General features: G+C 41.1%; 1 protein-coding gene across 3 annotated transcripts; it reads right to left on the bottom strand.

Moving 5' to 3' along the window:
- Window positions 1–1,742: 1,742 nt before the first annotated feature.
- On the bottom strand, window positions 1,743–7,044 carry si:dkey-12e7.1 (uncharacterized protein LOC557553 homolog). 3 transcript variants are annotated; one of them, XM_061221169.1, is made up of 2 exons: window positions 6,907–7,044; window positions 1,743–4,673 (listed from the first exon to the last, which is right to left on the bottom strand). In XM_061221169.1, the coding sequence occupies exon 2, from the start codon at window positions 4,554–4,556 to the stop codon at window positions 3,432–3,434; it is 1,125 nt and encodes a 374-aa protein (XP_061077153.1). In that variant the 5' UTR covers window positions 4,557–4,673; window positions 6,907–7,044; the 3' UTR covers window positions 1,743–3,431. The 3 variants fall into 3 exon arrangements, with proteins under 3 accessions (XP_061077153.1, XP_061077151.1, XP_061077152.1); XM_061221167.1 differs by lacking the exon at window positions 6,907–7,044 and adding an exon at window positions 6,145–6,713; XM_061221168.1 differs by lacking the exon at window positions 6,907–7,044 and adding an exon at window positions 6,568–6,712.
- Window positions 7,045–13,546: the final 6,502 nt, after the last annotated feature.

Below are 13,546 nucleotides of genomic sequence, written 5' to 3'. Positions count from 1 at the left end.
GAAAAGCCTGATCAATCCTGTTTGGTTGTGGTTTCAATAATCATGGAATGAACAACCTGAAGGTTTCTTGGTTGAATTTGGAAGAGATTAAAGAAATCAGATTTTGATTTAAGGAGTAAAACACATGACTGTTTTCCTGTTAAAGTCCTTGATATCATAACTTAATAGAGCACAGCACAAACCGTCTCCATGTCGATAATTGTTAAGTCAAACAAACATACTGGTGATAAGAGGTGTACATGTACTTTACAGTAAGTATACAATGCTTATGCCTGATGTCAGGAGCTAAGACTGAATACAACTTTACAAAATACAAAATACCCATATACATAAGCACATACCTATAAAAAAACCTAAGACAAAAATCTTTTGAAAACAAGTAACTGAGATTGTGTGCCTGGCATGTTTGGAGTTTATGATCATTGTCTCCAGTAGCAATCCGTGACTTGATAATTAGAGGACAAAGTTTAAAATGCTTGCCCTTTGTACCAAGATATAAATGCGGGTGTTTTATCTTGTATTTCCAGTTAATGTTTGTATAGTGTGATTTGTACTTTCATTTACGGTCTGCGTGACAGTCCCCATTCCCGGCTCTCAAAGTATCCAAAAACGCAAGAGCCCTAAAACTTATTTCAGTAGTTAAGGACGTCTGCTTTTCTTAAGGGAAATGTATAGCTACAGTGAGCTTGATGGCTTTTATCTGAACATGCCAATGATTAATCTAATCTGACAGACAACTGAAAGCGTTTCCCACTACTGGCACTATCTGGTCACAGATAGGCCAGCTAAAGCAAGAATCATAACCATTCATTAGCCATAAGAAATGAATTCTGTAGTAAGATGTAAATATATTTGTAATATATGAAATATGAAATACGTATTTTTAAATGGATCTTTAGAACCACAGACTGAAACCAATTTGAGATGGTGTGTGAGTAGAAACAATCAGTAATCATTATGTATCAACAAGACCGACAAAATTACTCTGTACTACATTACTTGTACTTGTGTGCTCTGGTGGCAACATTCAAAAATAAAGATTAATGATAGGTTGAATGAGTAATATCTTTTGATAATGATCATTCCAAAATAATCATTCAGTGACTTTCATCAGCTCTGTCATCCCCAGGGGCCCCAATGGTGTGCATGTTGGATCACAATTTTACTCTTCAATGGCAGTCGTGAGCGTTTTTGGAAGCTCAGAAAATGAGTATGATTAAACAGAAACCTTTCTGATGTTTTCTCCCTCTAGTGGTGGACTTTTGTTTCTGGTGCTCCTTCCAGTCGTAATTCATTCAAACTCACTTGAGCCGTGTCCGGGTCAGTACACTTACGTACTATTGAGTACACAACTCGTATAACCAATAGTAGGCAAGTACACTGTTTCAGACATGGCCTTGGACTGCAACGCAGTAAAAACGACAAAGAACACCTAAGAATGGTGGCTCCTCTTCCTTTCTTTGTGTAAGAGCTCTTCAACTAAATACCAACAACATATCCATTTACCTTCATGATTCAAGTCATTATTTAGATTTAACCCTTTGAATAAAAGTTTTTCCTCCTAATAGAAGTGCTAATAGAACTCCTGTTATGTTGAGACACCTTGTGGCGAAAGGTGGAAATACCACCCACACAAAGTTTAGTTTTTTTTTACTTCTGGCTAGCTGGCCACTGTACCCGGATACGAAGCATCTCTATGCAGGTGACAATGGCCACTTACAAAGACCTTTTCAGATCATGGATATGTTAAAACACAGTCATTTATTGTCAAGATTTAGGAAAGAACCTACATTGCAACTGTAAGGGAATGGAGACCTACGATATGTTATCAATCTTCCTTACTGAACAAAAGAATGAAAAAAAAAAAAAAAAAAAAAAAAATAGTATAAATTTCAACTGTACTAGAGAAATTTAGCTATGCACACTCATGAAGAAAGTTTCCAAAAGTTTGCAGAATCAGAAATTGCAACTGATGCCCTGTTGCAAAATGTTTTTCTCAGGGCCTACGAAGGGAACATTTCCAGGATGAACCACAAGCAGTGATGTTTGCACACTGACTATACTGCAATGTTCCAGTTGAGGAATTATTTTCTTTCGTCTTTCTACAGGTTATGAAGAGTGACCCTGATATTATCCATCTTTACATATACTTTATGTAGCAGCGTGTCAGGAAAACATGGTATAGTTTAGGACACGATTCCCACAACGTTAACATCATTACTTTACTCAACTTTTAAAGGTACCAATTAGCCATAACAGTACTTGACAGTCCACCAGTTTAGAAGTTAGAAGTTTCTGAATTTGCATGAAACTTGCATGAAAACAGGGAAATCTGACACAAATCTGACTGTTGATTGATTGGTATCCTAATCTGTTATTTCAAGTGTTAAACATGTCCTAATAATTGCTTGGAATGATGAGAACAAAAAAAAAAAAAAAAGGACAATAAGATAAGATTCAAGTGAACAGAAGCATTACATTTCAGTTATTTTTGAAGGCGTTAAGACTAATTCACTCATACACACACCCACACACACACACACTATCACCACAAATCACACATGGAATGGAATAAAGACAAACAAAAAAAAAACAACATCATCAGGTGCATTCCAGAAACGGGGCGTGGCTTCAAGCACACTCTTCATCGATAGATCCAGTCGGCAAGAGCTGACCCGCCCGCAAAAACGTCATAATCTCTTCAGTCTCAACCACCGAGGGGGCAAGCTTGGTCGACTTTCCATAGGAAATGAACGATTACCAAATGAACAGTTACAAGTCTTTAAAAGCACGAAATGTAGTCAGATATTGAAATATACCGGTTGTCTAAATACCACAATAAAACAGGTTTAAACCCTGCATTTGCACTTTTATTTAATTGCCAAGAAACCCAAGGCGAACAACAGCCAACAACATTAACCTATAAAATTAAATCGTGAACACCGCTTCTGCAACGTGATGTTAAAAGTTAAATTGAAGAAATTTTGATGAACTAGGCAGTCTGGCTAGTTTGTCTACTTTACAAGGTTATGGATCATAAATGTAGTTCATTTAATAAGATAGAAAAGAGGGCAGAGAGCGATACCCTCAAGCGAGTTGGATCATCTGTTCATTCTGGAACTGCATAAGGACAGCACTCGAGTCCTTTTCAGTAAATGTTTGGCAAAATACCACCGCTGGTCTTTATATATAACAATTGAATGAATCGTGCTGACATTAATTATTAAAATACTAAAATAGCCATTATCTATGATGGCTCCCTATTAAGAGCAATGGCAGGCGCAGGGTTGCTTTATTCCTTGTAAGGCTCCGCCTACATGCCTATGGCGCGTTGCCGACTGGATCTATAGGTGAGCGGTCCACCCCACGGCGGGGTGGGGGGGTGGGGGGACCTATGACTGCGATTAGCTGATTGGCGGATCGCCACACGGTCACCACAACCAACTGTCCAGGTGCTGGAGGCAGTAGCAGGCCTGCTGCAGGATGACGGTCAGCTCGCGGTAGCCCTGTTCCCTCCAGCCTGGCAGCAGCCTCTCGTTGTTGAGGGCCTGCAGTTTGGGCGCCCCCTCCCGCAGCACCTGGTACAGGCAGGGCCACCTGCTCTGGATCCTCAGCCGGGTGCGGCGGTCCAGGGTGATCCCGCGCACCGCCTTCTTGGCCCGGAGCTCCCGGAGCGCCGGCAGCCGGAGTCGGGAGAAGACCAGGCCGCGGCTCTGCGACACGTCCAGGAACTCGAGCGAGTCAGACTCCAGCGTGTAAGACACGCCCAGGTTGCGCAGGGGCACCAGGACGTGGAGGGTGAGGGAGCGCAGGCTGGGCAGCGCCTTGGTCAGGGTCTGGAGGGTGCCGGGGTTCACCCCTTTGAAGACCCAGAAGTACCGGAGCTCCAGGACGCGGAGGTGGCGGAACTGGCCGAGCAGCGAGGCTGACGTCTCCGACCAGTCGAAGTGCAGGCGCATCCTGGTCACGCGCGGGCAGCTGTGGGCCAGCTTGGCGAGGAGGACCTGGAAGTTCTCCACCTGGTCGGCCTTGGTGACGCTCTCCTGGTGAGAGGCGGAGCCGGAATGGGGCCGCAGGTCCAGGGGCTCCAGCAGCGTGAAGGTCCAGTTGAGGTCCAGGTGGCTGAGGTCTCTGCAGTGGACGCTGTCCAGGAGGTGGGACAGGAGCTCGCCCCACTTGTTGTAGCGGTCGCCCAGGTCGAAGCTGGCCCGGAGGGTGAGCAGGCTGGCCCCCCTGGAGATCAGGTGGTGGACGTAGTGACTGACCCACGCCTTCCAGCGCTCAAACTCCCGGTTGGACACCAGCAGCCCCTCCTGGCCCGCGTGGGAGGCCCCGCGGCGGGAGAAGTCGGCCACCCTCCAGAGTTTCCCCGAGCGCATGAGCCGGCTCCAGCTAACGCAGACTAGCGCGGCGTTGCATTTGTCCAGCTCTGGGAGGAAGGCCAGGACGTGCAGCTGACACTCCACCGGGAGGGAGTTGAAGGGGAAGACATCTTCCTCGGCCCTGAGCCTCCTGCGCCCGGCCCCAGGGGCCAGGCCCCTCTTCCTCTGAGGCATTATCTCTAAAGAGAACGGACTGGAGCTCCCCCGCCAATGTCATGGTCCTCCTAAAAGGTCATGATTCGGCTAAACTATCCATGACTCTGCAAATCCTAGCAAGCCATGGTGGGGCACCTGGGAAAAAGAGGAACTGTGAGAATGGTTCAGGAAATCAGGGGCCTGCATCACAAAGCAGGGTTACTCAGGTAGCTGGGTAACTGCACAGAGTAAAACCCATAACAGCTCTTTTTACTTCAGTCGTTGCTCCAGATTTGGGAGGGTTCCCGGTTTTACCCAGTGCATTCATCAGGCTCCCAGTAAACATGCTTTATGTGACAGCTTTCTTCTGTACCAGAACAGAACTAAATACAGGCGACATTCAACCATAACCTGCAACTGCATAACAGTACAAACTTATTTTTTGGCATATATTATTAAATTAAGAGTTAAAGTGCTGGACTGAAAGAGTGATACATTTAGGTCAACTGAAGTAATGTACATTTTGTTTTCTTAATTAAGAAGCTCCATGTAAACTAAACAATGTGACCCTTCATAGACTCGGCCTAATCTAGACCTACTGGTAATTATAGATCTGCATGTACTCTTTAGATAAATATGTAATCTACTAAAACGGTCATTTATGATTACCAACTCGACTCTAAATGTGATATCGGTCTCAAGTAAACAACCAATGGAATGGAAAAACTAGGCTAATTCGCAGGGGATGCCTAGTCTATCTATTATTATTGTGCAGAATGATGTGGAAACGAAAAAGATGATACGTAAACAAAATGACCCAACCCAGAAATTCTCAAATGCTTCGAGGAAATACTATATCTTGACATTCAAATGAAAGGCAGGACAAAGATGGGGAAGAAAACCGCATATAATAATCGGGATACTGAAAGCGGGTCTACTTTGACAGCATGTTTTTGGCCGGGCCGTTACCGATTTGGTCACCATTGCATTTGTAACTGACCAATAGTGGATATTCTTTATACACCTTTCACAATACTCGACATTTCATGAGGCCATCAATTAATTTAAGTTCTCAGACAATAAGACGTAGCTATGAGTGATCGTAAAATTTACAATCGGACAAGCATTTTTAGGAGACAATAAACTACTATGAAAACAAGAAATCTGTGCACTTCAAATTCAGTCATTATAGTAGAATACAGTATATTTGACAGTGTAAAATAAACGCATTAATGGCAACTCATTTGTAAATGGGTTTCAATTTTTCAAGTTGACAACTGTAATGACTAGTTTAATATAATAAATAATAAACGGAGATGATATAACAATACGGAGACTATTCCAGTATCAATTATGTTATAACATGTGTAAGAAATGATACAAGTTAATGCACTATTTTGCCAACACTTGTGTCACATACATAAAGGAGAGGAAGAGGTAAGTTAGATAGCAAGGTTGTTAAATTATCGGGTAACAGTTAACGTAAGCTATCTGAAGCTAGCCGATGTTGCAGCTTGCTATTCAGATAGCTAGCTAGCTAGCTAAATTAAATATTTAAAACTGTAAACAGTCAACGTTATCGATTCTGTTGATGTAGATAAGAGCACAACGGTTTTGTAAAACTTACCTTGCGCATTATGTGAACAAAATGTATCGACACTGCGTGTAAATAACAACTCTAGGCTGTTGTTGTGTTTATGTAAAAAGTTTTTTAACAACCTCTGTTCGCTAAACCGTTGTTGCTGTCTTTGTTATTGCAATCTAGCCTGACAACTTACATGCTAAAGTATAAGATTCGTTTTCTTCATTCGCAGCATAAAAATTTTTAAAAAATTAATTAAAAAATTCGCAGTATGGACGCGTTTTGAACATCCGAGTGGCATAGTTTTTAACAAGTATATTCCTTTGTAGCATTAGCTAGCAAGCTACATTACAGCTGTTTGTGTTCTTTACGGTGACATCATCAATACGCGTCGGAAAATGTTCATTTCCGCAATCTTCTTCTGTTAATTGCCGAACAAACGATGTGTATTTCGCTGTACATGTTTACCGTAGCTATATTTTTCGGCGGACGTAGTTCTTGGTATTACATGTTAGCTAAATTGAAAAGGAACATCGTTGCTAGCTTACTAACGTGCTTAAATGTCATGTGTTTGAAGCCGAACTCAATTTTCAGAAGCACAAAGCAGCGTCATAATCTCCGGATGTAGCTCACCAGCTGCAGTACCAGTACACCTGATTCCCCAATAAATTAACCTAATGAGCAGTCCAGTTAGTTCAGGGGTCGGCAACCCTGGTCCTGGAGAGCCGCAGGGTGTGCTGGCTTTCGTTGTTACTTGGCATTAATTGATCAATGAAAGCCGTTGATTACACAGTTAACTCACCTCACCTGGTTTCTTGGGTCTGAATCGGCTGCTTATTTTAAGGTGGAGACGAAAGCCAGCACACCCTGCGGCTCTCCAGGACCAGGGTTGCCGACCCCTGAGTTAGTTAAACCACCTGGCAGTACGTCTTCTTTGACATCCCCAACGAGGACAAGGCGCTGGCAATTCTATAAGAGCAAGCCTCCCAGAGTATCTCGGGGCGCGTAGAGATTAGAGCAGGTGAGGGTATCGGATCATGCTCTCAAACCAGACCCCTCATACTTTTGCAAAACTTGCAACATCGTCATTTCTTCCGGGCGATGTGGTTAAATGGCACCGTCTTTTATTGAGCACCACTATAGTGTAAGTTGAATCGCTGTCATAGTTTGGCCTTAGCCTACTCATTGCCATAGTATATTGACTCGTGTCCATTTAGCCAGCAGTGTTTGCCAGCTGATATGATTTTGGGAAAAATCGTTTCAAAGGCTATTCGTACTTTATGTACAATAAAGTGCAACATTCATCCATCGTAATGTACAATTTTATTATTTGCATGAAAACACTCCCATTAATGTGGTTGGCTAATTTAGTAACATTATTAGCCAACTACAGTGGAATGTAACGCCACTATATTTTCAATTGGGGTTCACAGAAGTAGGTTAAAGTAGAATGACACCGGTATGCACTAGTAGCCCAAACACATGGTTTATATGCGTATATACAGTCGGGCGGAATCTATGCAGCAGCAGATTATAAGAGAGACCTTCCACATTGTGTCGAAGAGGGATGACTAATTTATTGGAAGGCGGAAGGTACAGTATCCGACTAATGGCCATATCACTAGGTCAACTCCCAAAGTATAATTGCGTTTGTATAAACCTGATTGAATAAACTGACAAACAACCATTCCCCGCATGCTATAAAAATGGACTTTAAAAATGTCCGCCCTTTCAAGTACATATCCAAAAACAAGCAAACGGTACAATTGCAGTGACGGTGTGATGCAGTTGCAGCATCAATCATGAACCAGTAGGGGGCGGCAGGAGTCTTCTGTGTCTTTTACAATTCGAAGCACAACACGCTGACCGCATGGATTTTTTTCTTCAGGATTTTCTGCGGCTGCATTAATAAAAAGTGAACTATAGTTTAAATGTTTCCCCGTTACTAATGCTTGGGTGTTTTGAATAGTTTGTATTCTCTGTTTATTCAAAGAACGATATGTATGTTTAGCTCAGGCTTCAGCAGAGCTTGTTAAGGCAAATCTTACAGCTGTGCTGAAATCCTCTTGTTTACATAGCATGTGAATTAGCATGCTTGTTCACACACAATTGTGGTATAGCTGTTTTGGCAGGGCATTTGCAGACTTGAATTCTTAGTTGGGCATTATTGTGGTGCTGTATCTATCCGTGTTAATATTATATTTTTTTATGTTTGTATGTTTAAAGTGGTAGTTTTCTGGATTTTAATCGTAAACCCGTTTTGTAATTCACACTCGGCTTCCCTGGTGTTCTTAGTAATCACAATTTAGCATGTTTTTAAAAATCATTTTTTAACCTAGGTAAGTTTTATAGCACTGTTTTTATCGATATTTTATTTTATATACATATTATTTATTTATATTATTACGATTACCACATTTATTATATATGTATAGTTTTTTGAAAAAAGTTTTTAATTTCTGTCTTAGCTTGGCTTTTACCTGGTTTTAGCCTTGCTCTTGCCTTCCCTGGTCTACCTTTTATACACATTTTATTTATCAGTACTACTTTATGCTTTTAAACGTGATGCGTTATTTGTTCCTGAAATTCACTTCAAGGGGGAAAATGTCTTTGTTTGAAAAGAAACTGAGAGGCTGGAAAAAGAAATGCTTTATGCGCCCAAACAAACACATTTTCTGTTTATTTTATCATTAGACAAGTTGTTTTGGGGCTTTGCTGGATTGTCATATCTCATATTGCTGGCTTGAAAAATTATTTTTAAAGATGCATCAACCTTTTTTTGGGAACCTCACACTGTAAAGGGTTAATTTGGTTACGTGTTTGTCTGTGGAATTTGATTCTGTGATATTGATGAGTAATGCATAGATGGGCAAAACTTTTAGCAAGTTCAGTACTATAAACAGATTCTGGCCTCATCCCGGAATGCCTTGGCTGGTATAATTTCTGCTAATCGCTTTCCTGTAGACGCAGGTGCGATATTATTAGTGGTTGTAAATATCTATCGCAAGATATTTCAATTGAACCTCAACACCCCTACATCTGATTAGTGAAGGATAATTACAGGACTTTGTATTCGCCTATGGCTGCTACTGAAACTTTGCTTCACATTGATTGTCATTTTGTACAATATGTATATTTTACATGTATATACACATATGTACATTCTCCCAATTTCTCCAAACTCTCCCTCAGCCATTTTGGGTCGTTTTTATTTGTGCAGTTGACAGAGGAGAGACGTTTGATACTTTTACCCAACGTTTGATGCTTTAATTAGCGACTTACATTTGATTTGACTAAGCGGTGGCCAATCCACCCTGAAGCAAGTTTAGGGAGTTTAGGGCTTTGCCCAAGAGCTGCACTGATCCTATATAGACTGGACTGGGGCTTGAACCACCAACCTTCCAGGTTCCAGTCAAGCACCATAGCCACGAGGCTTTAGGCTGCCCATTAAGACTGAACAGTTTCTTTCCAAACTTTCCTCAGTTTGCATTGTGACATCCATTTTCTGAAGATAAATGGTGTGTTTTTGAGGCATGATTCAATACTGCACAGTTATGAGCTCAGTTTCCGGGTGGGACTAATATACTGTACTCGGCGCTGACGCTCAATGTTGTTGCTTGCGATGTGTTGTGGATACGGCATCAAAATGCTTTCATTGGACACATTAGTTTTGGGTAATCAAAGATCACAGGACTGAACCTTCAGGACCCGATGTCGGGTGATGTCTGTGGGTCACAGACTTCAGGCAGTAATCACATTTAATTGACTTGATTTCAGGTTGTGTTGATTTGTCCTATTACTTTTGCTCACCTAAAATGGGGGGGGAGACTATGTATAAAAGGGCTGTAATTCCTTCACAGATCACCCAATATAGATTTCAATACCGATTAATACAGATTAAAACTCACGGTCTGCTCTTTAACCTCATATTCATTGTTTTATTTTGAATTGTATGTGCTGGAGTACAGATCCAAAACAACAGAAATTGTGTCACCGCCCCAATACTTTTGCGTTTAATGGTATGTTAAACCTACTTAAACCTACTATGGCTTCATTCTTTGGATGAATTTATCATGCAGTCCTCATTTGAAAACTTAATTCCGTATTTGTACCTGAAATTCACTTCAAGACTGAGGGGGATAATGTATTTGTTTGAAAAGAAACACAAAGGAAGATGTTTTTCTAGATTTACACTTGGAGTAAGAAATGATACATGTGCCCAAACAGACAATTTTTCTGTTGATTTTATCATTAGACACAGTGTTTCAAGGCATTGCTGGATTGTCATGTGCAAGGGTTTGTGGCTTGAAATATTTTTTTGAAAAGATACATTGCGCTGCAAAGGGTTAATTTAGTTTTGTTTTCCCCTTTTATCTTTGTAGGTTTTTATAGAAACATTGGATAAATGCTTTGAAAAGATCGGAACTGGATCTCATCTTCCACATGGATAAGGCATGTACAGCATACGATCACTAAAGCCTGAGGGCTATAAAAGTATATTGTGCTGTTTATTTAACAGCGTTACAGAGCCATTTTCATCAAGGATATTTGATAAACATTACCATCTGTTTGAAAGCTTTTAGAGGAAATGCAAGAGAATAATTTAATCCAAGTTCCTGTTTATTAGCGGTCATATAGACCAGCGTGTGTGTGAGAGCTGTTTCTTAAATGTGCTTACAAACCTGGAACATTGACAATAACAATGAGCTCATTGTTTCTGGTACCAAATTCTTATCCAAGCATACAGTTCTGTCATCATGTCAGCACAACAAACAAACATATACAAGACAAAAAATATGAATGAGTATATAAAGCACAAAGAAATTAGATTCTTGCTAAAGCCATGGTCCGCAGAATAGGTATGGTGTAAAAATCAATGCCCTGCTGTTGGCATACAGTGGTGTCCCTCACATCCTGAATTGTAGGTAATATAAGTGCATTCGCAACCTGTTGATATCGTCCTGATAACATTGCCTTCCAACTTTGTACTTGCTTTTTAGATTATATGATTATCATGGAAGAAAGGTTTGCTTATCAGATTAGCTGATAAATTTCACGATAAAGCCTCATGACGTGCGTTGAACTCTGTGTTCTGCGGCTGCTCATTTGCATTTAATAAATTATGCCCACGTTAATAATTATGAACATGCTTTTGAGTCGGAAAGTACATTGTGATCAAGCAGGGAATATATTGCTTGGATATCTTTCTCAGAAAAAAGTACACTGTGTTTAAGGTAAGATGGGAGCAGTAAAAATGACAAATATGCCCCAATGGTAGTTGTGTGCAGTTGGAAAAAACCTCATTGCCAATCCCAATTCTCCGTCAAGGAAAATGTATTGGTAATTACTCCTGTACATGTATTGATCACAGAAATGGAAAGGGCAGTGTTAACGGTGTTAAGTGACTTAACAGTGAGAGACCATCAGCATTCCCTTGTTGTCCAGTACAGCCCATGTATACCATGATGCCAGCGTTTGGAATTCCTCAGATGGAGAACAACACCACTCTTCTTTGGGTTATTTCATCATGCAGTTGTCATTTGAAAATGTAATACTTTAGTTGTACCTGAAATTCACTTCAAATCTATGAGGGAAAATGTCTTCGTTTGAAAAGAACATTTACATTTACACTTTCTCCATATGAGGCTTAGATGGAATAAGAAATCCTTTATGTGACCAAACCGACAATTTCTCAGTTTATTTCATCATTACACAAGGTGTTTTGGGACATTGTTTAATAGGCTTACATGTTGCTCATGATGTTCTTCCAGAATGTCCAAAACAGTCAACATTCCAATGGTCAACATTAAACATTCCACAGTGACACTTTCAATTTTTGGTGTCTGCATGCAACTATTATTTAATACATGTCAACGCATGCTGCTGTGTGTGAGTGTGTATGTATGTGTGAGTGTGTGTGTGCTTGTGTCTGCTAGATGAGCACTTGTGGGGGCCCTGTGTTTTGTGTTGTCCTCCAGGTGAATCCTACAGGAGGTGGTGATGGGAGGGCGGGGGGTGGGCGGTGGTTCTGGAGACCAACATGAATGGGGTTGTGGCCCAGCTGGAAATCCAGAACCGCCTGGAGGTGAGTTACCATTCACGTAAATGTGCTAAACACAAGAGGGCTCAACGAAGCAACAAACTATGTAAAAGCGTTATATGTTGTCATTTGAGTTGAAAAAGGTGCTCTTTGGTTGAGTGGATGCTGTTAAATGCAACTGGGAGTAAATCTGATGTTGTGTAATTTGAACACAGGTGATTAAAGAATTCATTTTGTTGTGCACTGTAGGACGATTTTAATCATGCCTTGAAAAAGCAAACCTCTAAATCTGTTAAAGATCATAATTAAGGTTGGTAATGTGCCTTAACTACACAACAGATTTTTAGAAAAATGTGGGAAAGAAAGGTTTTTTGATGGAAAATGTTTTTTAAGGTTGCCTCAATTACCATATATTTGTTTAACACAAAAACAAATTCAAATTCAAATAACTAATAAGGTCAGGTACAGGTTCACATTCAGCCAGCAATTAAAAGTTGGGGAACTGAATAGGTCTCCAGGACCAGGTCTGGAAAACACTAGGGTCTGATGATTTGTCAGCAGAGCAGCATAATTTATGACCAACCAAAATAAGTCATTTCCTGCCACGTGTTGGTAATAATTAAGTCAGCATTAATCATTAAGTTTTGTTTTGGAAGAACAGCCTTCAGCCTTTATGTATTTCCACAGCAGAAATGAAATTGATTGGTGTCGTTATCAGTCTGTGTTGTGCTCCAACAGTATCTCCTCCTCCATGTTTCGGTGATCTGGCTTCTCTAGGAAGGGAAATGCGTAACCTGTAGTAGTGTGACTAGAGGCACTGTGGCCTTGGACTCTTACACAATATGAACCAAAAGCATTTTTTTCTCTTTTTTTTTTTTTTCAAGGGAGAGTGAACTATCTGCCCTTTATTCTTTGCTTTATTTACATGGGTAGAAAGCAGAGCGGGTTATGGACAGAGAAGGGATCAGAGCTCATGGCCCTGCCAGCTTGGGGGGTGTTTGTATGACTTCAGGGTCAGCCAACCTACAGAACGCACCGCCCGCCTCACCCAGAACAAAAATTTTAAATAATATGTCAAATAATAAATAAAATGTATTCACAGATCTTTCCCGATTTTCCAACCCCTGACTTAGCCAAACTTATTGATTTCCCAGGAAGAGATGGCAGACACACGACTCCTCCACTTCACCTGATGCCTACTCTCCCTATTTCACACACCGCACACGCGGTGATGTAGGCTGCACCATGTTGCTGGAGGGGAACGAGGCCGATTTGTACGATTGAGTTTAAGCTCCTGCAGGCACCTGGTCTGACCAGGATTTGCCGCTATTGAGCGATGAGACCGATGGAAATGCCGGTCTATCCAGGGGAGGCTGAGCCATTTAGCCTTGCCGGTTGCAGATTTCC

This window comes from Conger conger, chromosome 15, assembly GCF_963514075.1.
Source record: "Conger conger chromosome 15, fConCon1.1, whole genome shotgun sequence".
Classification (NCBI taxonomy): domain Eukaryota; kingdom Metazoa; phylum Chordata; class Actinopteri; order Anguilliformes; family Congridae; genus Conger; species Conger conger.
The sequence above is the reverse complement of the archived record's forward strand: the minus strand, read 5'-3'. Positions and strand labels throughout refer to the sequence as shown.